This window comes from the organism of the source record quoted next, unplaced genomic scaffold (assembly GCF_019419815.1).
Source record: "Pyrus x bretschneideri cultivar Hongxiangsu unplaced genomic scaffold, Pyrus_bretschneideri_v1 Contig86, whole genome shotgun sequence".
In the NCBI taxonomy this organism is placed as follows: Eukaryota; Viridiplantae; Streptophyta; class Magnoliopsida; order Rosales; family Rosaceae; genus Pyrus; species Pyrus x bretschneideri.
In genome coordinates this window covers 76,419-103,246 of record NW_025999827.1, presented here as the reverse complement: position 1 = coordinate 103,246, position 26,828 = coordinate 76,419, and the positions used below count along the sequence as shown (strand labels likewise).

The 26,828-nt window shown below is 35.6% G+C and overlaps 3 protein-coding genes across 4 annotated transcripts; 1 reads left to right on the top strand and 2 right to left on the bottom strand.

The window, feature by feature from the left end:
- Window positions 1-501: 501 nt before the first annotated feature.
- Window positions 502-5,613, bottom strand: SAD (8-hydroxygeraniol dehydrogenase-like). The gene is given in 5 exon segments (NM_001302328.1): window positions 502-868; window positions 958-1,111; window positions 1,624-2,137; window positions 5,179-5,292; window positions 5,397-5,613. Coding segments are annotated over 5 exon segments (1,089 nt in total). The 5' UTR covers window positions 5,495-5,613; the 3' UTR covers window positions 502-659.
- Window positions 5,614-13,230: 7,617 nt separating this feature from the next.
- On the bottom strand, window positions 13,231-17,452 carry LOC125473421 (probable rhamnogalacturonate lyase B). The gene is made up of 15 exons (XM_048576195.1): window positions 17,429-17,452; window positions 17,108-17,229; window positions 16,936-16,986; window positions 16,730-16,849; window positions 16,438-16,557; window positions 16,123-16,258; window positions 15,853-16,023; window positions 15,595-15,750; window positions 15,215-15,321; window positions 15,046-15,136; window positions 14,633-14,774; window positions 14,221-14,377; window positions 13,958-14,074; window positions 13,740-13,866; window positions 13,231-13,470 (listed from the first exon to the last, which is right to left on the bottom strand). Exons 1-15 carry the CDS (start codon window positions 17,450-17,452, stop codon window positions 13,231-13,233), a joined length of 1,881 nt encoding a protein of 626 aa, XP_048432152.1.
- Window positions 17,453-24,031: 6,579 nt separating this feature from the next.
- Window positions 24,032-26,545, top strand: LOC125473431. Of its 2 annotated transcripts, none has more exons than XM_048576216.1 (2): window positions 24,032-25,376; window positions 26,212-26,545. In XM_048576216.1, the coding sequence occupies exons 1-2, from the start codon at window positions 25,062-25,064 to the stop codon at window positions 26,377-26,379; spliced, it is 483 nt and encodes a 160-aa protein (XP_048432173.1). In that variant the 5' UTR covers window positions 24,032-25,061; the 3' UTR covers window positions 26,380-26,545. The 2 variants fall into 2 exon arrangements, with proteins under 2 accessions (XP_048432173.1, XP_048432174.1); XM_048576217.1 differs by lacking the exon at window positions 24,032-25,376 and adding an exon at window positions 25,526-25,977.
- Window positions 26,546-26,828: the final 283 nt, after the last annotated feature.

Here is a 26,828-nt window from a genome sequence, read left to right as displayed (position 1 = left end):
TTTCGTACCGACGAGGATTATTGACAAATCTTAGGGTAGACAATTACCATCGATGGTATAATTCTCACCCTATTTTACTATACTGTACTTATGCTCTGTCATTACGTGTGAAATGGGTTCATACCCGCTCACCGTGCACTTTGTACTTAGGCACTTTTAAGTTTAAATTTATTCACATCATCCACATCAATATACTTTATGGCTTTGTCACCTTGCAGGTGTCGGCTAACACAGCTCGCTTCGGAATCATAGTGGACATCCTAGGTCTGTGTGTGTCAACAAATATTTTACCATTTGAGGTGCTCCTTTATATATATAGATATAGACAAACCCTAACTGATTCCCACCTATAAAGGGCATCAGCTGGTAACCGTAATATCTATGTTAAATACCAAAGTGGGTTATCTACCACTCTTTCGGGTCAGCTTATATAGGTCCTTCTTTTAAGGATAGTGTGTGATTCAAATATTAACTCTAATTAATTCTTAATTTAACAATATATTTAGTAAGACCAATAAGATTCCAACATTTCTTATTTGAAATATCAAATAGCGAGAGAAGCTAAATAAACCGTCTCGTACACATTCAACTTACATACTTGGATGAAATTTGGTTACTTAGACCAACACATTTCATTAATTATTTCCCTTCTTGAGTCTTCAATCTTTGCTAGCAGCCAGTGTGTTTCCAACATCAATCACAAATCGGTATCTAACGTCATTCTTAGCGAGACGCTCCATTGCTGTGTTCACGTAATCCATTGAGATAACTTCAACCTCCGCAGTTATGTTATGTTTTGCTGCAAAATCAATCATTTCTTGGGTCTCCTTCATTCCTCCGATTCCACTACCCGCCACCGACTTCCTTCCTAGATTCACATATTCATAATCATTTTAGATTTTAGGCCGAAATAATTTACAAGATAATATACAAATTATCCAGGAGTTTTATACTTACCCATGATTAAAGGAAACACATGGAGGTCAAGTGGCTTATCTGCTACGCCCACCAGAATAAGCTTCCCATGGGGCTTCAAAAGACCAAGTAAGGGCACAATGGGATGCGCAGCTGAGACTGTGTCGATGATGCCATCCAGTGTTCCTATGGCAGCCTGCAATTAATATGTACAAAATCATCACAAGTGCCAATGACGGAGTTAGAAATTTTTCACCAGGTTGGCTAGCTTAAAGATTTAAATCTTTATAAACAAAGAAACTTGATACTATATTTTTTTTACAATATCAGCTAGCTTAAGAAAATTTTCACAAGGTGAGTCAAAAACTTTCGTTATTCAAACAAATTCAAACTTGTACATGGACAAGAAGCAATGAGAAAAAAATGGTTTGTAAACTCTATTATATAATTAAACTGAGAGAATTTGAATCAATGACTAAATATATGGTGGGCTACATTAAAAAATCACTAAAAATTACATGTAAAATTTTATGTTCTACCGAAAGCTACTTGGGCTACAGCCCAGGGTAGCCCTTAATGTGGCTCCGCCAGTGACAAGTGCACCGAGGAATTAATCTTGCCTAATCCTCTATTAACATTTAAAAAAGGATTAATTTAATGAGAGCAAAACAAGCTAACATATCATAATGAAATTGGCTAGAAATGAACCTGCATTTGCTGGGGGTCGCGGCTAACCACGAATGCATCAGCCCCAAGTCGCTTCAGAGCTTCATCTTTCTTGCTAGGGGAGGTACTAATCACAGTCACTTTTGCCCCAAAGGCCTTAGCGAATTTCACACCGACGTGACCAAGCCCGCCAAGGCCTACAATGCCAACATGCTTACCAGGCTCGGCTAAGCCAAAATACTTCAGGGGACTATAAACTGTGATCCCTGCACAAAGTAGAGGAGCACCAGCATCAAGTGGCAGGTTCTCAGGGAAACGAACAATGTAGCGCTCATTGGCGACCATTGTGTCCGAGTAACCTCCATATGTGACAGTTCTGTCGGCGTAAATGGAACCGTAGGTAAGTATCATTTTGGGGCAGTAGTTTTCAAGGTTGCTGTTGCAGCTCTCGCATGCATGGCAAGCACCAACCATGCAGCCCACACCCACTTTGTCTCCTTCTTTCACTTTACTCACCTTGCTTCCCACTTCTGTCACTTCCCCCACAATCTCGTGCCTGAAAGTTAGCCAAATTAAATTCCAATTTTGCTTTTCGTTTTGATATTAAAATTTTTTAGATGTGTTTAATTAAATAAAACTAGCAATTGCCCATGCATTATGCATGTGTTGAGCAGTCCTTGTAACAAAAAATGCAAAGACCATAATGTTGTAAGAAATTTTAGATGTTTTAAGAACTTATTTGGGCCACTAAGTACCGTACCATAGCGCTATATTTTTTATAAAGAAGTATTTCGTATATTAGAGGCCTTACATTTAATTCTTGTACACGAGTTTGAACTCAATTTTTTCATCTATCCTTTAATGTAAATATATAGTTATATTAAAAACTTATTTATTGGTTAAGTTCTTCATGATTAAATTTTTATTTAGTAAAATAAGAGCTTAGTTGAAAAAAGAAGGAAAAAAAAAAACAAAAAAACAAAAACAAAAATAGAAATAGCATTTATGAAGCCACTCAGTACTACGGTCTAGTGGTATTCTTCTTCACTTGTAAGTGAGAGGTCTAAGTTCGAATTTCATGGATGATGAATTCGATACCAAAATAGGTTGCCCATTGTATGACTTAACCAAACTTCTCCATCTCCTTAATTTAAAATATATCGTTTTACCAAAAAAAAAAAAATATCATTTATGAAAAAGAGTTGACAAGGGAGATTTGCCCATACCAAATTATGTGTACATACATGTTCCAAATCAAGTTAATATAGTCCAATATACCTTTTAATTTCTGCTGGGCCAACTATTAATCAGTAGTTTGACATGCATTACATGCTATGCCCTTGAGTAGTTGAGTTAGTTGACAACATTGAAGAGCAATTGACGGTACAATTATTATATATACGAGACGAAGTTGAGTCGGTGACCGCTGAAATTAATGGTGTGCGTTTATTAGGGAGTCAGGTACAGTTCACTGTTGGGCTCGCCCATATTATTGAAAACTAGGCTTATTGAACTGATGGTGATCTAAATGCGAGTCAAATTGTCATTCAATACTACGATTTGGTGATATTTCACTTTATTTGTAAGTGAGAGTTTTATGTTCAAATCTTGTAGATAGAAAATTCAATACCAAATTAGGTCGCTTATTGTATGATTTAACTGAGCCCCTCTCCCCTTAGTATGATATATATAGTTGTACTAAAAATAATGCAACCCAAGTTCAATTTAATTAACAAGATATGGATTCGACAAAAAAAAAAAAAAAAAAAAAAAGAGGATGATGCTAGAGAGACTAAATTTGTGGACAAAATTTACAGGCTAAATGATGCGTCACAAATATAAATGAGCATATTTATCAACGCTTAAGTAATAATTCAATCATCAACTTACATATCTTTTAGTTTACACAATTTTGTCTCCCTAGTATTATTCAAAAAAACTAAATTCTGAATTGAGATTTTTTATTTTTTTATTTTGGTGTCAAATTTGTCATACAAGTTGAATCACCTCAAAACTAACTTAAAATGTTATCACAAATACGTTCATGAGTCCTAAAGACCTCTCATATAAGGAAATAAACGAGTCACAGTCCACAGGTGATTCTAAAAATAGTAGTACCCAAGATGATGAACGAGTCTCAATCCACGGGTGATTCTCAAAGTATTAATACCCAATATCTAATATTATATTTGACATTTTCAACCTATAATTTAAAGGGATAACTTAATATAGATCCAATTTTGTGAGTCATTAGTAGAATTAGTCCACTTCATTGAAATAGGTCCAATAATTGAGATTCTACGTATGTTTATTTGTGATTTGTACCATATTTACCCCTTAGGCTTACGAATTGTTGTAAATACACAAAATTTCTTAATTATAGGATTATTTGTCGTTTAACTAATCCCTTAATTGTAGGATTAGTTATAGCCATATAATCACCTCAACCCCCAATCCGTTTCATCCCTCCTTTTTTCCTTCTTCCAAACAATTCCCTCTATCAATCCTCCTCTTTTTTGTCTCTTCTTTTCATGGGTGATATTTTTGTGTTCTTCCCTCCAAATTCGTTCATTTAATGGAGGTATATTATATCATATTTATATTTCTATAGGTTCCCAGCATTTTTCTTCCAATACAATAGGTAGTTTATTTTTGTTTTGCAGGTAGATTATATCTACTTTGTAGGTATAAAGCATTTTTCTTCCTATACAATAGGTAGGTAGTTACTAAATTATATCAGTTTTGTTTTCTTCATAAATAGTAGGTAGTTACTAGATAATATTTTAGTTTGAGTATTTAAATATTCAAAATTTAAAAACTGAATAAATGATAAAAAATTAAAGAATTTAAATATTTTTATCTGAAGGGACAAAATTGATATCAAAATATGTAATTGGATAACTGGACTCAGTCCCAAAAACAACCTATGTTTTTGGACCTAAATCCAAAAGCCCCTAATTTAAATAGGATTCAAATCTGATAGTTAACATAAGTTTTTCAATACATTGAATTCGAATTGTATTATTTTCGATACGAACAACTAATTAGATCTGCCAATCCAAATAATAAACGAATCAAATACGGATTAAGCCAATTTCGATCCCTTTACGGATCAATTGAAAACTCAACAGTCTATAACTTATGGATTATTGTTTTAAAACAAAATTTATATTCTAACTTATAGATTAAACAAGCTCTGTGTGTGTGTGTGTTTCTTTTTCTTTTTTCCACATACGCGTGATAGTTTGGGAAGGCCAAATTGAACATATAGGCGTTCAAAAACATTTTTTATGTAGGTGATATTTACATGCGGAGACGAAGATTTGAATTTGAGATCACAGAAAAAAGTACATTTATTCTAACAAATGTGACTACATCTATGTCTACATTTTGCTTCATTTAATTACGTTAAGTTTACTCGAATAAAGAGATGGTGATTGTGTTTATTTTTATTTGTTTTCCATATTTTTTTTATGGTGCCTCTTCTAAAATTTAACAGAAAATACATTGATAAAGAAAACCAAAGAAAAGAAAGAAATAAAAGAATATATATTAACAAGAAGGATAATCAAAAGTTTGAAGGTTATTTGTACGTACCCAGGAACCATAGGGTACAAAGAGATACCCCATTCATTCTTGATGTTGTGAAGATCGGTGTGGCATATCCCACAATACAACACCTTAAACCTCACGTCCTCATCACCTGTTGATCTGTACATACACACACATCATATCAACACACACGTACCGGTTATTTGCCAAAAAATTAGAGGGAAAAATTAAGCAATATATATATATATATATATATATATTACCTTCTGGAGAAGTTAAAGGGAGAGAGGTGGCCAGATGTGTCTCTAGCAGCCCATCCAAAGGCCTTCACAGGGTGTTCTAGTTCCGGAGCCTTTGCCATTTTTGAAGCACTGAGTGAGTGGGAGGAGAAAGTGTAATCTCTCAAGTGTATACGTTCAGGGATCCACAACACGGTTAGAGTGATTAAAGCTTCGGTATAAATATAGAAAAGTTGGGGGCAGAGCCAGTACGCAAAGCCAGATCTAATTTAACATTAGATTATCATCTCAACTACCATTTTGGCCTTTTAAATGTAGGCGTTTGTCATGGTTGTGATCTGCAACAAAAGTACGGGTAAAAAAATATTGAAATTAAAATGCTAATTATTAATTTCCGAGTTTGTGATTCTAGTTCGAGGTTTGTTTTACTGCGGCTTTTTTATAAAAGCTTGCTGCACGTTTGCTTGTTTTTTTTTGAGATTTATGTCTAACGTTTGAAATTTGGATGGCCTCAAGTTTTTATTGAGCATTTTGGGTTTATCCGCTGGTTTTTGAGGTTTCTGTTTCTCTGATGCGTTGTGGGCTTTTTGGTTTCATTTTCATGGAAGGATGCGAGTGGGAGACAGACAGATCAAATTGTTGAAGATTCTTTTGAATGGAAAAGATCCTCTTTGTGGGGATCCGAAGATCAAGCAATCTCACGACCATTTATTGTATATCATATGGTCAGAAATTATTTTAAATTTTAAATTTTAAATTAAATTTAAATAATATCTAACGAAAACTGACTGCACGATATACGATAAACGACCGTGATTGCTTGATCCGCCGGATCCCCACAAAGAAGATCCGGCGGGGATCCTTTTCCGTATTGAATGATCCCAGGTACATTTGTTGTATTTGGTTAGCTAACAATTTATTTTTTGTTTAATTTTCTTAAGTATTCTGATTTTTTATTTTTTATTTTTTTGTGCTTGCCGGACGTTTTGAGATCTGGTGTGAAGTTTTTCCCAGTTATCAATTTATCATTACAGATTTCAGCATAATCAAACATGCTTTTACTCCAGTTTTACTGCTGTGTATTTGTTCCTCATTTTCAATTCAGCTCTATCGCATGATTGACGACTATGGTACGGGAATATATGATTTTAATGGTTGATTAATGGAGGTTGGCTTTATTAAACTTAGTAAAGTATTAACATAGTTAAATATCAATTGCGCATCTTCATTGAATCGATTAATTGTCATGATTGTGAAATTGTTGTTGGAAGACAGTGGGACATGTGTAAAAGATGAAGTGACAATCCTGGATGTTATGTGGTTTCGTAAGGCCATTTCCAACCAATCCAGCCAGAGGGTCATAGGGTCAAAAATAGCCCGAAATAACACGAAAACTGTCTCCAACTCAAGGCTAGGCCAAAGGCTTGTGGGGCCCCATTGGGCCAAAACCAGCCATCTCCAGCCAGCTAACCAGCCCTTTTTTTTTTTTTTTTTGTTCTTTTCCATTTGCCCAGCCCACTTTAGAGTTTAGGGTTTATGAATTTTTTTTTTTTTTTGCCCATCTCACTTTATTTATTTATTTTGCCCAGCCCACTTTTTTTCTTTTTTTGGAAGTTTTTTTTTTTTTTAAATTTCTAATTTCTAATTTTTTTTCCTACATTATTTCTTGCTTATTTTTCACCATTCCATACTATCTTACCTCATTTTATTTCAATTCTTCACATTCCATACCCTTTGGCCCTCGGTTGGTGATGATTTTTCATCATAGGGCTATGTTTGGCCTATGACCCTCTGACCCCTTGGTTGGAGATGGTAAGAAATATAGCCATGCACTGTTCATTAAAATATTAATTTCTTAGAGGGCCAGAGGGCTAAAACGAGCCCTCTGGCCCTCTTTCGATTGGAGATGGCCTAAGTAGTCTGAAATCTGGTGAATCATGCTAGTTGAGTTGCATTGAGTGATTTGAGAACTCTATATTTTCAGCCATAAAGTACCATGAGAATGTTGAAATTAACAAAGGGTAAATTACAAATGGCTTGATCCCGTCTTAGGGCACATAGGCAATCTAACACAAAGGTTAGACGCAACCATGAAATAAAGGAAAAGTTAACATGCTATTGGACCATTGGGTCAATTTTCATCATGTCTTGGAAGCGAGACATGATAGTTGAATAGGTACGTGATGACATCACGTGTTGATCATGGATGTATCTCGGGACCGGAGCATGACAATTTTAGTCGTATGAGAGCTTAGGTATTACGCTCTTGTACCTTTACCTTTGAGTATTGGGAATTAAGCCATGAAATTGGATCGCATTACTTGTGTAATGAGAATAACTTTGGGTTATGGTTTTCACACACACTTAACTACTTTTCCCACACCCCTTCCTATTTTTTTAATACTTAATTGGTATCCTACTATTTAATCTTCCATATATACCCCTACCTATTTAATCTTTCATTAATTACCATCAAAAAGTAGGAAGGGCATATATGGAATATTAAATAGTAGGATACCAATTAAGTATTAAAAAATAGGAAGGGGTGTGAGAAAAGTAGTTAAGGGTGTGAAAATCACAACCCATTACTTTTCATCCAAATCTTGGTTATTGATGACTATGATTGTGTTGTGATCATGCTATATGGCTGAGGTTTGTTTTGGAGGACTTTGGGGAGTTAACAACTGAAGCAACTCCATTATTGTGTGATGACACTTCTGCTATAGCTATCACCAAAAATCTTGTCTTTCATAAAAAAAACCAAGCATTATTGATAGAAGATATCACTTCATCAAAGATGCATTGCAGCAAGCGAAAATTGATTTGCTTTACTGTCATACAAATGAGCAAATATCAGACATCTTCACCTAGTCCTTATCAAGAAAGTTTGGTTACTTGAGGAAGAAACTTGGGGTAAAATCTGTGCATGACTTAAAGGGGATGTTGAAATAAAAAGGGTTCTTTTGATATAGGCCCTTCAAACTCCTATTTTCCAAACAAAAACCCACCTAATTTTAAACATTCAAATAAAACCCAAGTTTCAAATAGACTGCCATGTAGACAAATATGTAACCAACTATTACAACGCATATACAATTTATGCCACAAAATCCTAATTTGGTCAATAAATGTTATTACTCATCCTAATTATGATGAGCAATTAAACCCATATGGATATTTACCTTTCTTGTATCATAAATATTAGTAACATATATATAAATTACTTTACCATATTAAAAAATAGACATATCCCGTACGAAAAAAATAATATTGTTTGAATCATGTAATTACATACATATAAATTAATATACCTACTTATAAAATATTATACTAATTTACCTACTTTAATTTACCTATTCCAAAAGAAAAATATTAGTGATAATAGATAATGTTTGAATGTTGTGGGTTTGTGCTTGTAGGCAATTAAATAAACTTGAAATCCAATGGACATAAGTCATATAGGTAAATTAGACTATTCTGTTTGTGTGACAACCCGTTCCAAATTTTATGTTTTTATTTTATTTTAAAAGCGTGAATTTACGAAAATGTCATAGAGACAAAGATTTTGACTTATGTTGACCATCGTCTAGAGAGACGTATGACTTATTCTTTTAACATATTCTCGTAGTACTTGTTGGTGTGAACATATCGGCGAAAGCCGTTTACAAGTCCGGATTATAACGGTATAGTTATGGACGTTTGAAATTGGTTATTTAAATATTTGAATTCCCACCTTGTGGGATTAGTGGACCAATTAAATTAAAGGGACAAGGAACCAATTAGAAGAGAGGAGGAAAGCCTGCAGCCAATCAGAAAGAAAGAAGAAAAAAAAAAAAATGGGAAAGCTTCCCGTGCCCGACCTGTGTGACCACCCATTTTCCAAGGACGATTCCGGCCAACTCCGATGGAATTTTTCGACGCCACCACCACCATATTGAAGCTCTCATTCCCCTCTACAAAACCCACCAAGAACCACCTTGATTAACCATGGTATGTGGCTGTTTGAGGCCACGAAAGTTGGCGGTTCTCACGATGCTCCGGGCACTCTTTTTTATTTTCCGGCAAATCGGCAAAGTGATGGACGATGCCACCACTTGGGCTTTGTAGCCCATCATCCCAGGAGCAAAACCCAACCAACCTTGACCCCGTTGGACCACTGTAGAAGAGGAATCAACACCGGGAAGTTTTAGGCACCCGCCGGCTTTGTGGGCAAAATTGACCATCTTCCATCCACTTTTGGACTTCGTGGCAGGTATGAAAGTTGCTCCACTCACTGAGATCTTCATTTCTATGAAGTTTGAGAATTTTTGGAAATAGTTGGATTTTTCGACGAGTCGGGGCAGCGCGTGGCCAGTGAGCCGCCAATGCTATTTTTAGGCTATGTCGAATGTCTTGAATTCAGTTTTGTCATTTGAATGACGTAGGTTGATCGTTGGAACCTAAATTCGTTACGATACGTTACTTGATAAAAATGTGAATCGACGATCCGACCGTTGGATCATCACCAAAATTGGATACATTATAATACGTAATATTTAAAGATCATAGGAATTTATGGATCGGGAATTTGACTTACGGATCTTCCTGAATTGGATTTGTAAGTTAGTAAAATAAATGTTCACGACCACTTGTTTTAGGCAATTGGCGGAAATTTGACCGTTGGATCGTAATGAAATTTTAATATGTTATTCTAGAAACATATTGTGGATCGTTGGGAGTTGTGGATTGGAAATATGATATGCGGATCTTTCGGGTCGAGTTATACAGGGTTGTAGACCCTACCGTCGATCTTTGATCGACTGTTGACTTGTGGTCAATGGGTCTCAAACTATTTTAGAATGCCCTTGAGGTTGTGTTGTATGTGAATTACGTATTCTACGGATAAGAGTTCTAAGATATAATTTGATAATTGGTCACAAGGACCAATCATTCAGGACGCCTCGATGCGTGCACTAGAGAATCATAGCGTGGACTCCAGGTGAGTGGATCTTTTCCTTTTTATCGTACATATTATTGAGAGTTCTATCGGCACTTTTAAATTGATTAGGTATATTACCTTCATATATAATTATTGTGAATGCTTGAAGTACTATATGAACTATGAATGGCTTGATCCCTGTTTAGGATACGTAGGCAGTCTAACGAGACGTTAGATGCAGCCATAATATATTTGAGACAAAAGCCTTATTTGGGAAATTGAGTAATGCGAAGGAAATTGGTAAAGGAAAGTTTTAGTTTTGTGAATTAGTTAGTTAAATTAGTGTTAATTGGGTTGTCATGGATAATTACTCCTGAAAATAAGTAGTTCGGGAATAGGGCGTTATTGATTGTACATTTCACACCGTATTGTTTATAATTGAAAATGTTACGACATGGTTGAGTATTAGATTGCATCATGGTATATCCATATGTATATTACTTGCATATAATTATTGGGAATGCTTTCAAGTGCAAAGGTGAACACAGGACACCCAGGTAAGTTCAAGTGAGTTTATGGTATTAGTTGAATCAATTGCGTTATACCATGACTACATTTATGTGTTAGGCAACTCCGATATTGTCGTACTGGTTGCCATGAGTTACACATGTTATATTGAGATGCATTGAGAGCTCATAAACCTGCACCCCGGTGTTAGTGCTCCCGCCCGTGGTCAGGGCACAATCCTTCACGTGATGTTCACCTCTCGCACCTTACGCTCACCTTGGACTCAAGGTAGGTGCACAGGCTTGTCGTACAGACCACTATAGGTGGTTTCGACTCGTAGGTGACCCGCGATTATTCGCCCAGTTTTCAAGTGATCGTAGCACTTAAGCGTACTTATTTACACCTAGTCATGTCGTACAGACCACTAGAGGTGGTTCCGACTCATGTACAGGGATGTTTGATGAGCTATAGATTAAGTCGTACAGGTCACTATAGGTGACTCCCGACTTGTATGCTAGTATTGATTGATGAGATATGGATACTTGCACCCCGGTGTTAATGCTCCCGCCCATGGTCAGAGCACAGTCCTTGACGTGATGTTCACCTCCCGCACCTTACGCTCACCTTGGACTCAAGGTAGGTGCACAGGCCTGTCGTACAGACCATTATAGGTGGTTCCGACTCGTAGGTGACCCGCGATTATTCGCCCAGTCTTCACGTGATCGTAGCACTTGAGCATACTTATTTACACCCAGCCCTGTCGTACAGACCACTAGAGGTGGTTCCGACTCGTGTGCAGGAATACTTGATGAGATATGGATAAGTCGTACAGGTCACCAGAGATGACTCCCGACTTATATGTTAGTATTGATTAATGAGATATGAGTACAGTCGTACGAGTCACGTTAGGTGATTCTGGCTGATGTATCATTTTATATTGATTAAGTTCATTTGGCTTACTTGTTAATGCATTGTAGAGTCTATGGACATGGCATACTCATGGTTTTGGTCATTTTTGAGCATAGTTGGATATATATATGTGTGTGTTGTATTGTCCTATAGAAAACGATAAGGGAATTACAGTGAGGGGTTATTACTGATAGAAAGGTAATAGTTTTGGGAAGCTTGGTTTTACTATTTACTCATACTTTTTGTTTTGTACCCCCTTCAGGTTTTAACTGCTGAGTTCGTATCGACGAGGATATATGGCTAATCTTAGTATTGGTGGCTACTTTTAAGGGTATGATTCTTACCCACATTACTGTACTTTACTTCGTGTGAAATGGGTTCGCTCCCACTCGTAGCGCACTCTGGTATTTAGGCACTGTTAGGTTCAAATTTATTCACATTTTATACACTATCACATTTTATGGCTTCGTCACCTTCCAGGTGTCAGCCAACACAACTCGATTTGGGATCCTAGTGGACATTCCGGGTCGGGGTGTGTCAGTTTGTGTGGAACATATAGCTTTTGTTTTGTGCATTAGGGATTGGAGTATATATGCAATAACCGAAGTTGTTTTAGGTCTATTGTTGTGTTTGTAGGTAAATTAACTTGTATATTTAATGTACAAAATCACAAAATTAGTATTATTATTTTCCAATCGGCACCTTATAACAATTTGAAAGTTTATACAATGAATATACAATGAGCATGAAATATTTTGTAAAATAAATATAATTAATTAAATTGATATAACAAGTAACTGATCTAAAAACCCAATCCAAGCATTAAAGGGTAGTTTAGGCATCTGGAAAATACACAATTTGAAAAGTCCAATTTAATTAAAGAATTTGCTTAGTGAAGCCTAGTCAATGACCTTTAGTCAAGAAAACAAAAGGAGATGGGTTTTAGTTACGAAAAATCTAATTTCAAGGAGTAATGTCAAATTTTCAAAAATAAAAATCCTACTCAGATTTTACACAAGCAATTATGTTATTGGAGAGTTCTTTTATTAGCTCATAAGTAATGTAATGGTTCACTTGGCATTAGTTCATCGGCTAGTTACAATGGAGGGCTGAGATTGATTGAGTTTGTTATCTCTCTCTCTCTCTCTCCCCCTCCCCTCCAACAGTTATTTTTGTACTGATGTCGAGCTCACATGCTTAGTGTGATGAATAAATCCAAGCAGCAAGAGTTACATTCTCTCTGCAACAAACCCTCTGTGTATTCATCGATCCCTTCTTCATTTTCATATCATACAAGAATCATAGCTTATAATTTGAATTACATTTCTAGTAATCTGAGTTTGAATTCTACGCAACTTATGTGACCAAGTGAAGGTCTATATAACTAATTGGCCATCTATATAGCAATGGCTACGTCAAAAAAGGAGCACAATGCCGTAATCTGTGGCCTCATTGACAACTATATCCGTTGAAGGAACCACCAAAAGTCACCACTTGTCTGTTGGTACTAAAACCAATATATGTTCACCATTGAGGAGGTCCTTCTAGTCGAATATAATCATACATGACGCCGTCGAAAGAGCCCAATCTTCTTGACTGTGTAAGAAAGATGGTGTTGTTTCCTTCTTGTAGTCGATAACTTGGTACAATAATACTGAACAACCAGTACAAACCATGAATTCCATGTCTTGCTATGGCATTGTCCTTCCCTATTAGTCCTGTCGTAAAGTGAGGTGGTTTGGCGCTCTGGTTGTTAAATCGAACCTGGTTGAATCCCATTGTCAAAGACACAAATAGCCAAGGAAAAAAAAAAAGAGAACTTTAACGAAAAGCTTTCGGTACTGTTCATTTTAACGAAAAACCACATTATTACATTAAAAAGTCAATCATGGTACTATTCACTTTACCCTTTATTTTATCTTTAAAATTCAAAATTTTCAAATCATTTTCATTAGTTTTCCGAAAAAAAAAAACTATACTAAAACCCTGTCATTTGCACATTGTTTAGCATTTTCTGGGGATTTAAACGATACCTGTACTTCTGCATTGTTGGCTGAGGCCAATGCCAATTGGAGTGTATAATTTCCGGTAGTAGTCAAATTCTTAAGTTGAAATAAAATTTGCCATGTGGTTGCTTCATACGTATTATTTCCAGTGTTCCTGCAATGCCTGAATAAATTAAGAGTACCTACAAATCTAAAAAAGCAGAGGCATTGTTCTCATGTTAGGTTAAGTTAGAACAATGAAGTACCTTGTCACATGAGCAAAAAACCACTTGTCATGGTAATCGTCAGCACCAACGGTGTAGATGAGATCATGGTTAGGGTATAAATCTGTATAGCGATCCCACAAGCCGTATTGCCTAAACCTATAAGCAATATAACCTTATGTAAGCATACAAACCAATTGCTAAGAGTACTCGAAAAATTGCAGTTTGATAATGTGCTAAACTATCTATCAAGAGAACATTTCCTCTCTAGTAAAACAAAATACGACTGCTATACGAAAACTAACTTGTCCGTGTGATTGGTGTATAATTGGTTCCTAAGAGTTGGGGACGGATCAGGTACATTGAACTCGGCAGCTGATCGATCTGGGATGCCAATTTCCCACAGGGTCGGACCATTTCTTGGAGGTACGTAAGTTATATTGCCCAGATTAATTCCACGTCCTGCATATATAATTCAGTGATGTGAATATCTAGTCCGGAAATACTGTTCTGTATTGCATTAATCATTGGGCATCTTGAATTTCTTCATTCACGTTTTGGACCAACAAAAACACGAAAGAGGTTTCTGACATACTCTTTCATTTCCACCGCACTTCAGATTATACTAAAGAAACAAAAATTAGAAATCGAAAGTATAATTATAATTTTTTGTTTATAATTTCAAATATATATATTTATTTTGAAAAGATAACTTACTTGGTTTAATTTTAATAATAGTTTCATATTTGTAATCCCCAACAACGCCGGGAACTGTTGCATACAAACTATAGTTCCCAGGTCGAACGTCTTTAATGAGGAAATAACCTTGCTTGTTAGTTTGAGTCCAAAATTGATAACCCTGAAACGAAAAGTATGCAATAAAAAAATTATGTTTCAGTTAAGGAATGATTGCAAGAAATGTCTTATATTAAAATCTCGTAGATGGCGAGTTCGATACCAATTTATTACCTACAGCCTTGAGTGTAAATATTTCATTAAATAAAAAAAGGCATAAGTTCACAACAAATGGAGGTACTTTTTGTTTGTTTATGGCTCAATATTGAGAGACCCGTCCATTAACACCAAAGAAGACATTTGTGTTTCACCAAAGAAAAAATCTCAAAAGTTACCTTGCTTTCCTTTTGCCATGATCCCACATTTCCAGGTGCTGCCAATCCCACGTAAGCGGAACTTGCCCAAACAAGGCTCTCGTTGATGTACCTAAACCAATATCAGTTTTTATAGTTACATTCAAACTCTTGAAGGGAAAAAATTTAAATATTCAAACGAGGAACATACCGATCTTGTATTAGTAACTGGCCCGCAACTGATCCACGTTTATCCGATGATGGAAAATCTTCAGATTGAGTGAAATTGTAAGGCCATCTTTTGACTTCTTCAAGCATCTATTATAAAATTTTCTAGTCGTTATAAGTTGAATAATAGTTACATGAATCATGCACTTCAATTAGTGCATTATTACTTATCTTCTGGACGTTGGGAAAGGCACTGTTCGAATATTTACTACCCGAATGAAAAATGAAAAGAGAAATGGTTGAAGAATGTTGGGGTGAAGTAGCCCAATTACTTATAAGTACATGCAAGATTTCTTCTTTTCTGATTTAGGATTGCTACTCTCAACAATGATTGCCTATAACATAATATTAATTAGTAAATACCTGTTCTTTAGCATTTTCCCAGAGTCTGAGGGAATTATTTGAGCTTGGAACTGAATTAAGATAGACAAAGACAGGCCCAAAAACCTTCTTCCATGCCTCCCCATCTTTGAATGTCATCCCAACTTCCTTCCCACCATAATGAGTACTAGCAAACATCTATTGGATCAGGTGAATTTGATCACAAGTTATTAAGTTCCGTCACCGAAGATATGGATATGCCAATAATGGTAAGAAGAAATATTAGATGAGTGGACATACAGAGAGCACAGTTGGACCCGCATGTGAGGTAAGGTCTTGTTTGAAAGGCCCGGCTGTACGAAACTCATCACTTGATGTAATTATCCAAAACCCTACAGGTGGTTCATTACAAATCCAACCATGAACTTTGTTGTCTTTGTCCTCAGTTGAGTATTGGTACTTGTCATCTACCTGCAACAAACATAAAAATTACAATAACAAAAATGAAATATCATATTCTCAGCAAAAGAAGAAAAATAATCGTAAAAGTGATGCTAGGTTAAGTGGTACCTCTCCTCGAAGGTCAGGATTGCTTGTTTTGGTTAAAAGGACAGCTTCAGGGTAGGCAAGGGGCTTGCCATTTGCACGGTCTCTGGCTGTTGGCATGACTCTTTTTCTGTCGTCTGATATAGCCATGAATGGAAATCTGGAATTGAAAATTTTCATAATAATTAGTCAAGAGGTTTCAATCCCTTTACAATTTGATAAGGTTGAAGAATTGTGTCAAACTCTGATAACAATATATAGTGTCCATAGTGTCCATTTATCATTAACCTGACACACTACATTGATGTATTACAGATTTTTTGCACTTTTCACACGTACTTGTCTTGTTGAAGTTTGTATACAAATCTAATTTGATCCACATTAGTTCTGGGCCACCCCTTAAGACGCTCAAATATTGCGTAGGCATAAAACCCATCATGACCACGTTGCACTATGTATCTGCAACAAGAATTTAATGTTAAGTTTAGAGAACTTTGAGCATAAAGTTTGATGAACTGTTTTGGTTGTTATTGACACTCTAAAATTGTACTTCATATTGGTAAAAAAAAAAATTAAAAAATAGCGAGAAGTGCATAATAAAACTCCTTATTGGGAAAGATTAGAACCGTACCTTTTGTCAGCATTCATGGGAAGTGTAGTATTACCGAGGGAAACATTATATGTTTTAGTAAAAGAAATCTCTATTTGGTCGGCCCTCTCTGTAATGACTCTAAATCCAGTTCCTTGTAGCCTGCAAATGAGTTATGGACGTAATTTTAGTCAATATCGGAATGATTATCTACTATGCTAGGTAGAAATGGAAGGAAGAGGGCTTACTTGTCCACCACATCTTTACCTCCATCTTTGTTCCAGACAACGTCCCAATACCTGTATTATAGGTTTGACATATATCAAAGTTCAAACAATGTGCAAATTATGCATGTATTCAGTAAACAAAAGAAATCAGTGCTGATATTTGTATATCGAAGATGTAAGATTGTGTGCTTACCCTCGATTATCTAGCGCATTCTTGGTTTCAAGCAAGTTTTTAATTCCCTTGTAATTGATTCCAATGACGTCTCCTCCGGGATAAGAAAATTTGAGTCGGACAATGCCATTATCGATCACCACCTAAAAGACAACATCCTTGAGAGAACTGACGTGAAAACATTTATATAAAAATAAAAATAAAAATAAAAAAATAAAAAAAAATAAAAAAGAAGAAGATAGGGAAAGCAAGAGAAAGAGTTCGCTGAACTATGAGAAACTTTTTGTCATCGAAAGACAGTAACAATGTTGATCAAGCTAACAAATAGTGATTGCACTTTACCTGGTTCTTAGTCTTTGTTAGCATCGGATTGACCCCGGTATCTGCCCCAGTAACACCCGCTTGTAACCTTCTGTAATTACACTAAATATATTAATTTCATTATAATTCTTATAAATCAATAATTCACCCCAAACAAAATAAAACCTAAAAGAGAAAGCCTGACTATGGGGCAGTAGTTCGTAAAAAGGTAAAATAGAAAGTGTGGCAGGATTGAGTGGTTGATTTTCTTGAAGAGAAGGCGATTGAATTAATACTCAAATCAAGTACAATAAGAATCATCAAGAGGACATCCTAAATGACATTAGGAGGATATAATTTCAAATGAGATTGCAAGAATATGTTGATGAAGAATTCAAACTTAAAGAAGCACCTGAAAATGTAATATGGGCCAAAAATAAAATTTTGAGAGCATATGTATTGGGAAAAATATCATTTATCGGTCATCATGGAAATTAACTATCTATAACAAAAACAAAGCAGAACTTTTTCGAGACAGTTTATTTGTACAGTATTCTGAAATAACAGATATATGGCTGCTCAGAGCTCATCACCTTTTCTCAGACATAATATCAACATTAAAATGACAATGCATGAGTCTCTATTGCAGAGATGGGTTGCACCGTTGCACTAAACAAGAAAGAATAATGAGAAGGGATAGAGGAAGGACCTTACTGGGGTCTTCTTGAAACCATCACCATGCATAAACAACAAAATGGCAAGCATTGCTAATGCCCCAATGATCCAACTCCATTGCCTTACCTTCTCCATCTTCTATTAACTGCAAATGTTTAAGAAAAAAAATACCAAAAGACATGCACATATATATAACACAAACAATACAAAAATACTGCATGGTATATGGAACTTCCATCAAATTTTTATTGGAACTCAGCTAGCCACATTCTAAAAATAACGGTTGTAACTTTTTTTTTTTTGTTGAAACAGTTTTACCTTGGTTAACGGAAACAAAACAAAACAAACAAAGATTTTACTTGTTTTGTCAAACAGTTGACAGATTTGTTTATCAAATGGATCTGTTTACATCGCCCTCAAAACTGGGGAGACGGCCACCAAGTAGAAGCATAAGAGGCCATGGCGTGGGCAGACATATTACACGATCTTGGTGTGAAATGAAAACTAATAGTTTCCACCATGGTAGTTAAAGTTTGGAAATTATGTATAAGTCCCTTCAAAGTAACGTCAACCACCCTTTTATCTTGAATAGTCTCAACAAGCTTTGGCACATCTGATTCCACAATTAACTTCCTCATCCCATGTTTGAGCAGAAAATGTTGAGTACAACAACCAATCTTCAATCCATGTTAAGAAATACAACGACACTATCTCCTCTTGCCAACAATGAGGAGCGGAGTACCCTACACAAGAAAAAATCTCGACAATCAACACTACAAAAAATAACCTTTTCAAGACGAAATAATTTCATCGAGCCAAAGTGGTTCCATCGCCTAGTTTTTTGTCCGAAGAAAATTTGTTGGGCAATTTTAGTGGGGCAAACACCGTCACTCAAATGTTTGCATGAATATTGAAAATTTGTTGGGCAAATATTTAAGGTGTGTTGACTAACTTGGCCCAACGAACCAAATATTTCAAGAAATAAAAATTTAAAATATTTTGCCCAACGAAACGGTTGTTGTTCAATTAATTTCAAGCAAAAAAAAAAGTACAAAGTACAAGCTTTAAGAAAGAAATCATCGGCCAAAAGTTTTAAATTTTTTTAAATAATTCGTGATTTAAATTATAATAATCTCAAAGGAAATCACAATATTTAAAATATGTATTTGGTTATATTAAAACTAAAATGTTCATACAAATGTATGTAAAACATCCTAAACTAAAATGTATGTAAAATATCCTAAACTAACTACTGTTGGGGTGGCTTGTGGTGGTAACATAGGAGTTAAAGTGGATACAACTTACGTTTTTGATACTTTAAATTGGTCTTTTCTATTACGGGTACTTACTAATTTTGGCTTTTACACTTGTTTTATGAACTAGTATCTAATATCTCGACATGTGTTAAATTGTCCATCTTAATCAATGGTTCCCCACATAAATTTTTCTCTTTTCTTTTGTTTTCAGGGAATGCGTCAAGGGGTCTGAGTCGGTTTCAACTTGATGGGCTTACTAAGACAAATTTTGCTCGAACAGGTTATATTTCTTATTCTCATGTACTTTATGCAAGTGAACTATTTAGTTTTTGCATAAATATTGGTGTCACTTTGCTTAATCTGCAAGGTTTCTTAGATAGATATAGTAGGGACTCTACTCAAATTATCAATAAGGATAAAAGTATTTTCTACTTGGGCTCTATTTCAAGGCATCACAAAGTTGTGGTCGAGCAGTACTTGGGGTTCAAACAAGGTAAAGTACCATTTGTCTATCTAAGAGTTCAACTTTTTCTGTGACAAGTCTAGGGGTCTCATCTTCAAGCCTTGGAAGATAAACCTGAAGTTAACAAGTTGGAAGGGGAACGTTTTAACTATGGTAGGAAGAGTTCAACTCATTAAATAAGTTTTTCAGAGTATGATTACATATAGTTTCTGTTTATCAATGGCCATCTTCCTTACTAAGGTCTCTTTCGCGATGTAATTGCAAATTTATATGGTCCAGTGACATGACCTTAAAGAAGATTGTCACAGTTTCTTGATTTCAGATTTGTGCATGAAAAAATAAAGTGGTTTGGGGTTGTGCGATCTTTGCTCTCTAAATATTACGGCTCTCTTAAAGCTTGGATAGGTTATTATTACTTTTGATTCTCTATGGAGTATTTATTTTCGAGTGCGATTTCATCTACATGGTCGTTCATACTCTTCTTGTTACAAGAGATCTTCTATATGGCCCGGTGTTAATTCCATTCTCCATATCTTATTTCAGAATTGTCTTTGGGTGATTGGAAATGGTTCTAGTACTTCTCTTTTGGTTGATAAGTGGTTTGATACGCTTATTGTGAAGGTTGTTGGTGCTACAGTCCTTACTCCTTTATGAAGTCTTGACATTATTCGTAGTATGAGAAAATGAGTTATTGCTTTTTTTTTTCTTCTACTTTTCCAGAGTTGGCTAAAGAGATTTTAAAGATACCTCTTCCAATTCATGAGGAAAATGACATGTTAATTGGGAAACCTTCTACATCTGGAGTTTATTTTTGGTTTTCTTATGGTTAGAAAATTGTTCGTCATCGGTTTCCTATTAAAAGTCAGGCTTCCATTATTTGACATCTTTTCATTCCACCTAACTATATTATTTTAGTTTGGAGGATTCTTTTCAATAAGCTCCCCGCAAAGGATCAACTATAGTGACGGGGCATTCGTCTGGTTCCAATATGGCAACTTTGTTACAATAATTATAAATCTATCTAGCATTTATATTTTAGTTGTAAATTTGCACAACTTGCTTGGATTTGGTTTGCAACTCATTTTGGCACTATTTCTCCGCTTACCGGTTCCTTCTCAAATTCATGGCTTGCTTTTATGTCAAAGTGGTTTTCAACAAACTTCGTAATGTCTACCTAGCATCAAGGGTTTTCTTAGTAATGGCTATTTACACTAGTACAAAAAATACTTTGCGTGACGCATGTCCTTCGTCGCGCAAAGTTAAAAACTGTCGCGCAAAAATTAGCCCAACGAACCTTCGTCGCGCACCAACCGTCGAGCCAAGACAGTGACAGCAGGGTTTGCGTGACAAAGAAGTAACATGCGTCGCACAAAACTACTTTGCACGACGCAAGTCCCTACGTCGCGCAAAACTACTTTGCGTGATGCAGTTCCCTACATCACACAAAGCTACCTTGCGCGACGTAGGGAGTTACATCGTGCAAAGACACTTTGCGCAACGTATGTTACTTCTTCATCGTGCAAACCTTTGTTTTTTTATTTTTATTTTTTGGCAAAAATATTTTTTATTTAATTTTTAATAAATATTTTAATTAAATTCTAAACAATAATTAATAAACCTAGAAAAATTATTTAATTATAAAATATATGAAAATGTACATACAAGATGTCCGAACAAAAAAGAAAAAACTACAACAAGTAGTCTTCTAGGTTTAATACATCAAGCTACTGGGTATTGGTTGGAGAAAATGGTTGGAAGGTTGAAGGTTTAGCAAGATTAGGTGATGGCATTGGGATTTGAAGGTTAGACATCTGTTAGGCCCGTAAAATGATGCTCATCTTCTCATCCTAGGCCAAAAACTGATCCGCAATCTGGGCTTCCCGAGCATCCCTGGCTACTTCTTGGGCCACAATTTTATCTTTTAGGGTTTCACTTCCTCCGTCAGGGCAACCTGTCCTTATATACACAAGCTATAAGTCCAAAGAATATTGCATCATCAAAATGGAGCAGTTGGCATTAAACGAATACACAAGCTATAATGAATGCCATACCAAATATTTTGAAAAAAGCTATCAAATAGAGCCATTATAGACGAAACAAAAGGAGTACCACGTTGTTTAACATTTATTTTTGAACTACATAAGTTTAGTATAAACAGATCTACTAAAGATTATTTGTAATCAATTAACTTCAACTTTGAGCGAACAATTATAAGTTGACACACTCCAACATGACTATAATACAACACTAAAGACTCTAGTTTGAATAAGTAAGCAAAGGAGTAGGACACACTAGCTGAAAAATGTGGATGCCACACATTTATAGCAGTTCACTTACATGACTTGGAGGGATGTGCTTCCCACTAAGCAGATCTAGAAGGACAGTGCCAAAGCTATAAACAACACTTTTTGGAGTGACCCTTCCTACAAAGTATGTATTTAGATGTACTTCACAAAAGGGTCACTGAGAAATCTTAGAAGCTGAGCTAAAAATAGCATTCTTAAAAAACCAAGTGGAGTTGAAAGACGAATAGTAAATAAAGATAGATTTTGTTTGACATACAATGCAACAAATGCTTAGCCCAAAGTATCAGTAGGCATGTACTCAGCAACAAGCAGCCTTTCATCCCCATCACAGCAATACCCAATCAAATTTTCAAGCCGCCGATTGTCACGCCCCAGACCCGGGGTCGGTGGAAAAATAACCCTGCTCTCGATGCGCGAGTAAAAGTAAAAGTAAAAAAAAAAAACAAAAAACAAACTTCTCTTATAAAAATAACTCCAAAATCCTTACAGGGTGTACAAAAATAATAAATTAAAAAATCCTTAAACTTCTCCTCAATCACATCCTCGACTTTTCCAATACTTATCTTGCCAATAACATATGTCTTGCCAAATAACTCATCTATAAAATAATAGGTGAGGGGTGAGCAACAACCACCGTTGCTCAGTGAGTAGAATATATAATATGCCAGTCAAGCTTTCCATTTTAATCACACTATAAAATAGGATAATAATATTAAATCATTATACACATAATATCATATCACATCATCCCTTCACGTGTTCATGATATCCTTCATAAATTGTAACTCACCACGTGACCCCTAATGGTCATTTGCCCTAATGTCCCCCTAATGTCCCCATGTGCAGTTTACATTTATCCCTTGGATTAATGCAACACTAAAGTTCGCATGCTCCATGAACATATCCAAATAATCCACATATCACCATATTAATAATTCCAAAAGCATTTTAACAAATCCAACATGCTTGACTTAAAATAGATAGAGATTTATAAATAGATAAAACCCACAATAGTTCGTGGTTTTCATTTATCAGAAAATAAGAATACTTTGAGGCCCTGTTTGGCACACCGTATAAGGCACCGGATAGGACTAATAATACGGTGTACCGTGTTTGGTGACTGTTTGGATTAAATAAGCACCGGATTAAATAATTCAGGCCCACCTTTTTACCCGACGCTTACCCGCTTACTAATAACGTGCAAATGCACGGTATAACTTAGTTGGGCTCAGCGAGAAACCAGTCTTCTGCGCCCTCTCTTCCTCTCCAGGCGCTCTCTCTTCCTCTCATCCCAGGTTCGTCTTCTCAACTTCTTCTTCTTCGTTTGAATCACAGTTCTTTTCAGATTCTTCTTCTAGGATTCCGCCCCTTCTTCTATTCTTCCCCCTCCTCCTATTTTTCTTGCAATTTTCTTTCAATTGATTGAATCTAGTTATTATTTTCTCTTTAATTATGCAATTGATTATGTAATTTTGTGTTTTAATTAGAATTTTTGAATTTTAGGGTTTGCTATTGGGGTCGAATTTAGGGTTTGTTGTTGGTGTTGAACTTACAATTTTAATGATTGGGTAGAGTGGGAGTGTGCAGGTTCACTTACCTAAACAAAACTTTGTCTCTGGTGCAGCCCCTGTTTCACTCACTGTCTCGCAGCCACAATGCAATCATACGGAAACTTGACCTTAGGTATGACGGTGACAACTCTTAACCACACCTGAACTACAAATCTCGTTCCAAATTTTTTAAATTTTTATGTGAATTTTACTTTATATATATATATATATATATATATATATATATATATATATCTGTGTGTGTGTGAAAAATTTCGAAGTTGGGTTGTTGATTTGAAAATTTTCGAACTAGGGTTGTTGAATTGTGTGTGTGTCTATGTGGTAATATTTTCACTATCTAATAATGTTATTTTATATTTTCACTAGACATGGATCAAAGAAAGATTGTGGCATGCTTCATTGTTAACGTGTGGTACTTGAATATTGTGACTTGGTTGATGATGTGGTTCATCAAGAATCATAATTCAGCTAGAAAGCGGAATCTGCAACTTGCACTTAGAAATCGCACATTTGTTAGGAGAATGGTAGGGTCAGCCTATTTAGATAGCATAATAGGATATGATGATGTTCAGTGTGTGAACCAAATTAGAATGGATAGAAAAACGTTCCATTATTTATGTCAAATGCTTCGTGACCACGGTAGAGTAAAATTGGATGGTGTAGTGACAATGGAAGAACGAGTTTGCATGTTTTTGCATATACTTGCACATCATGTCAAGAATCGTACAATTGGGAGTAGGTTTTGTCGATCGGGGGAAACCATAAGTAGGTATTTCAATTCCATTCTACATGGAGTGTTAAGGCTACAAGGTACACTTTTGAAAGTGCCAGAACCCATTCCTAATGCCTACCCAGATCCTAAATAGAGTTGGTTTGAGGTATTCTTCATATTTTATAAAAATTACTTCTAAAATTAATGTAATTAAATATATTGAGCATACTAATGTTAATGATTTTTTTTAGAATTGCTTGGGGGCATTGGATGGGACTTACATTAACGTTCATGTCCTTAAGCGAGATAAACCAAGATACCGATCAAGTAAGGGAGAGATTGCAACCAATATGTTGGGAGTCTGTAATGTGGACATGAATTTTATATTTGTGTACCCAGGTTGGGAAGGGTCGGCATCTAATTCTAGAGTACTCCGAGATGCGATAAGTTGACCATTGGGATTAAAAGTTCCCACGGGTAACAATAGATTATTTGTTTATATTAGTAATTTGAATCCTCATTTTTCTTATATATAGTAATATACATTTTTTTGTGTGTTAGGATGTTACTACCTTGTGGATGGTGGGTACACAAATGGTCCAGGATACCTTGCACCATATAGGGGAGTGCGTTACCATCTCTCGGAGTGGAGAAATAGAAGACTCCCGATTAATCATGAGGAGTATTTCAATATGAAACATGCTCAAGCTAGAAATGTCATTGAGAGATGTTTTGGACTACTTAAGATGCGTTGGAGCATCTTAAGAGATCCATCATTTTTCCCAATTAAAACACAATTTAGGATTATGACAGCCTGCTGCCTATTACATAATCTTATTAGAAGGCATATGTCAGCTGATCCAATAGAAAATGAAATCCTAAACTTGGACGAATGTGAAAGTAGTGATGATGATGAAGATATGATTGAGAGTGTTCAACCTACACAAGAATGGACTGCATGGAGAAACATTTTGGCTATGAATATGTACAATGAGTGGCGTGCACAAGTGTGATTTGATTAAATTTTTTTACATATGCATGTTGTGATTTGGTTATGGTTTGTTATTTGAACAAATAGTGATTTCTTATGTATTCGGTTATGATACTTTATTCGAACAAAGTGTGACCTAGTTATGTATTTATTTAAAAAGTGTATGATTTGCTTATGGTTTTTATCACTTACTATTAATTATATGCATTATTGATTATATGTCCTAATGCCAATATAAAGGAGTTCCACATGTTGTGTATGTAATTGTAGGAATGGAAAGTGAACAAAGTAGTCAACCAAAAGGACGTAGAAGGGTTTGGAAATAACATGAAGAAGATGCATTGCTCTCCATACTTGAGGAGGCAGTTGTTAAGAATTTGCGATGTGATAACAGTTGTTTCAAACCTGGAACAATGGCTCAGTTTGAAACAGCTATTAATTTGAAATGTCCTAATGCCAATCTAAAGGCAATTCCACATAGTGAGTCCAAAATGAGGAGGTGGAAAAAAGATTATGCAATAGTTTATGACATGGTTAATAAAACTGGATTTGCATGGAATGATGTACGAAAGTGTATTGAGGTTGATAGCACTGAAGTATGGCAATCCTATGTAAAGGTAATTCTCTAACATAATACTAGAATTTAACTTTACATATTTGATTACTTTAACATGTTCCTTTACATACAATTTAATAGTATGATTGTCTCTACCAAACCATATCATTTAGCCCCATTCATTATAACAGCTTAATTAAATTAATGGATGCTTGATTATATCAAGATAGGTTGAAGAGAACAAAATAAGATTGTTTGTATTTTATGGATAGTGTGATTTGTTTTCGCATTGCAGGTTAACAAAGAAGCAGAAGGCTGGCTAGGAAAATCGTTTCCATTGTATGACAGATTGAATGTTATTTTTGGGAAAGACCGAGCAACCGGAGTAGAAGATGCAACTCCTACTGAGATGATGAATGAGCCTGAGCACATTAATGAAGATGAAGATGAGGCGGGAGACTAGTTCTCCCTCTGTTGCTCGACGGTCCAGTAGTTCAAGTACCCGGAAAAGGAAGAGAGCTACTAATGATAATGATCTTGCTGTGGCATTTAAAGAAATGCTTTCTGAATCAGTTGATAAGTTGGGTGAAGTTTTACAAGTTGCTTTTGGGAAAAGAGTGGATCCAAAACCTAAGATTGTTTCAGAATTGTCAAAGATGGATTTGTCTATTAAGGATCAAATCAAGGCACTAAATATCCTTTTCGAAAAGCCACATAATGAGAGGACATTCTTGTCTTTGGATGGTGCAATGAAAAAAGCCTTTGTACTCATGTTACTTGGACAAAGTAACCTCAATTGACATTTCAAACCAACAACAATATATTTTGTTAAAAGTTGTAGCATGCATATATTTTGTTAAAAGTAGCATGCATATATTTTGGCTATCTGGACAAACTGTTTCTTACTGAAAC

Bases quoted from the DNA above. Each gene is read 5' to 3' on its own strand.
- LOC125473421 (XM_048576195.1), bottom strand. From the start codon at position 17,452: ATGCTAACAAAGACTAAGAACCAG. The intron at 16,259-16,437 runs GTACGTGTGAAA...TTTCAATTCCAG, and splicing joins TACAAACTTCAACAAGACAA to ATTTCCATTCATGGCTATAT. The intron at 15,137-15,214 runs GTATGTTCCTCG...ATATTGGTTTAG, and splicing joins CAGTTACTAATACAAGATCG to GTACATCAACGAGAGCCTTG.
- LOC125473431 (XM_048576216.1), top strand. From the start codon at position 25,062: ATGAAACATGCTCAAGCTAGAAATGTCATTGAGAGATGTTTTGGACTA. The intron at 25,377-26,211 runs GTGTGATTTGAT...TTCGCATTGCAG, and splicing joins ACAATGAGTGGCGTGCACAA to GTTAACAAAGAAGCAGAAGG.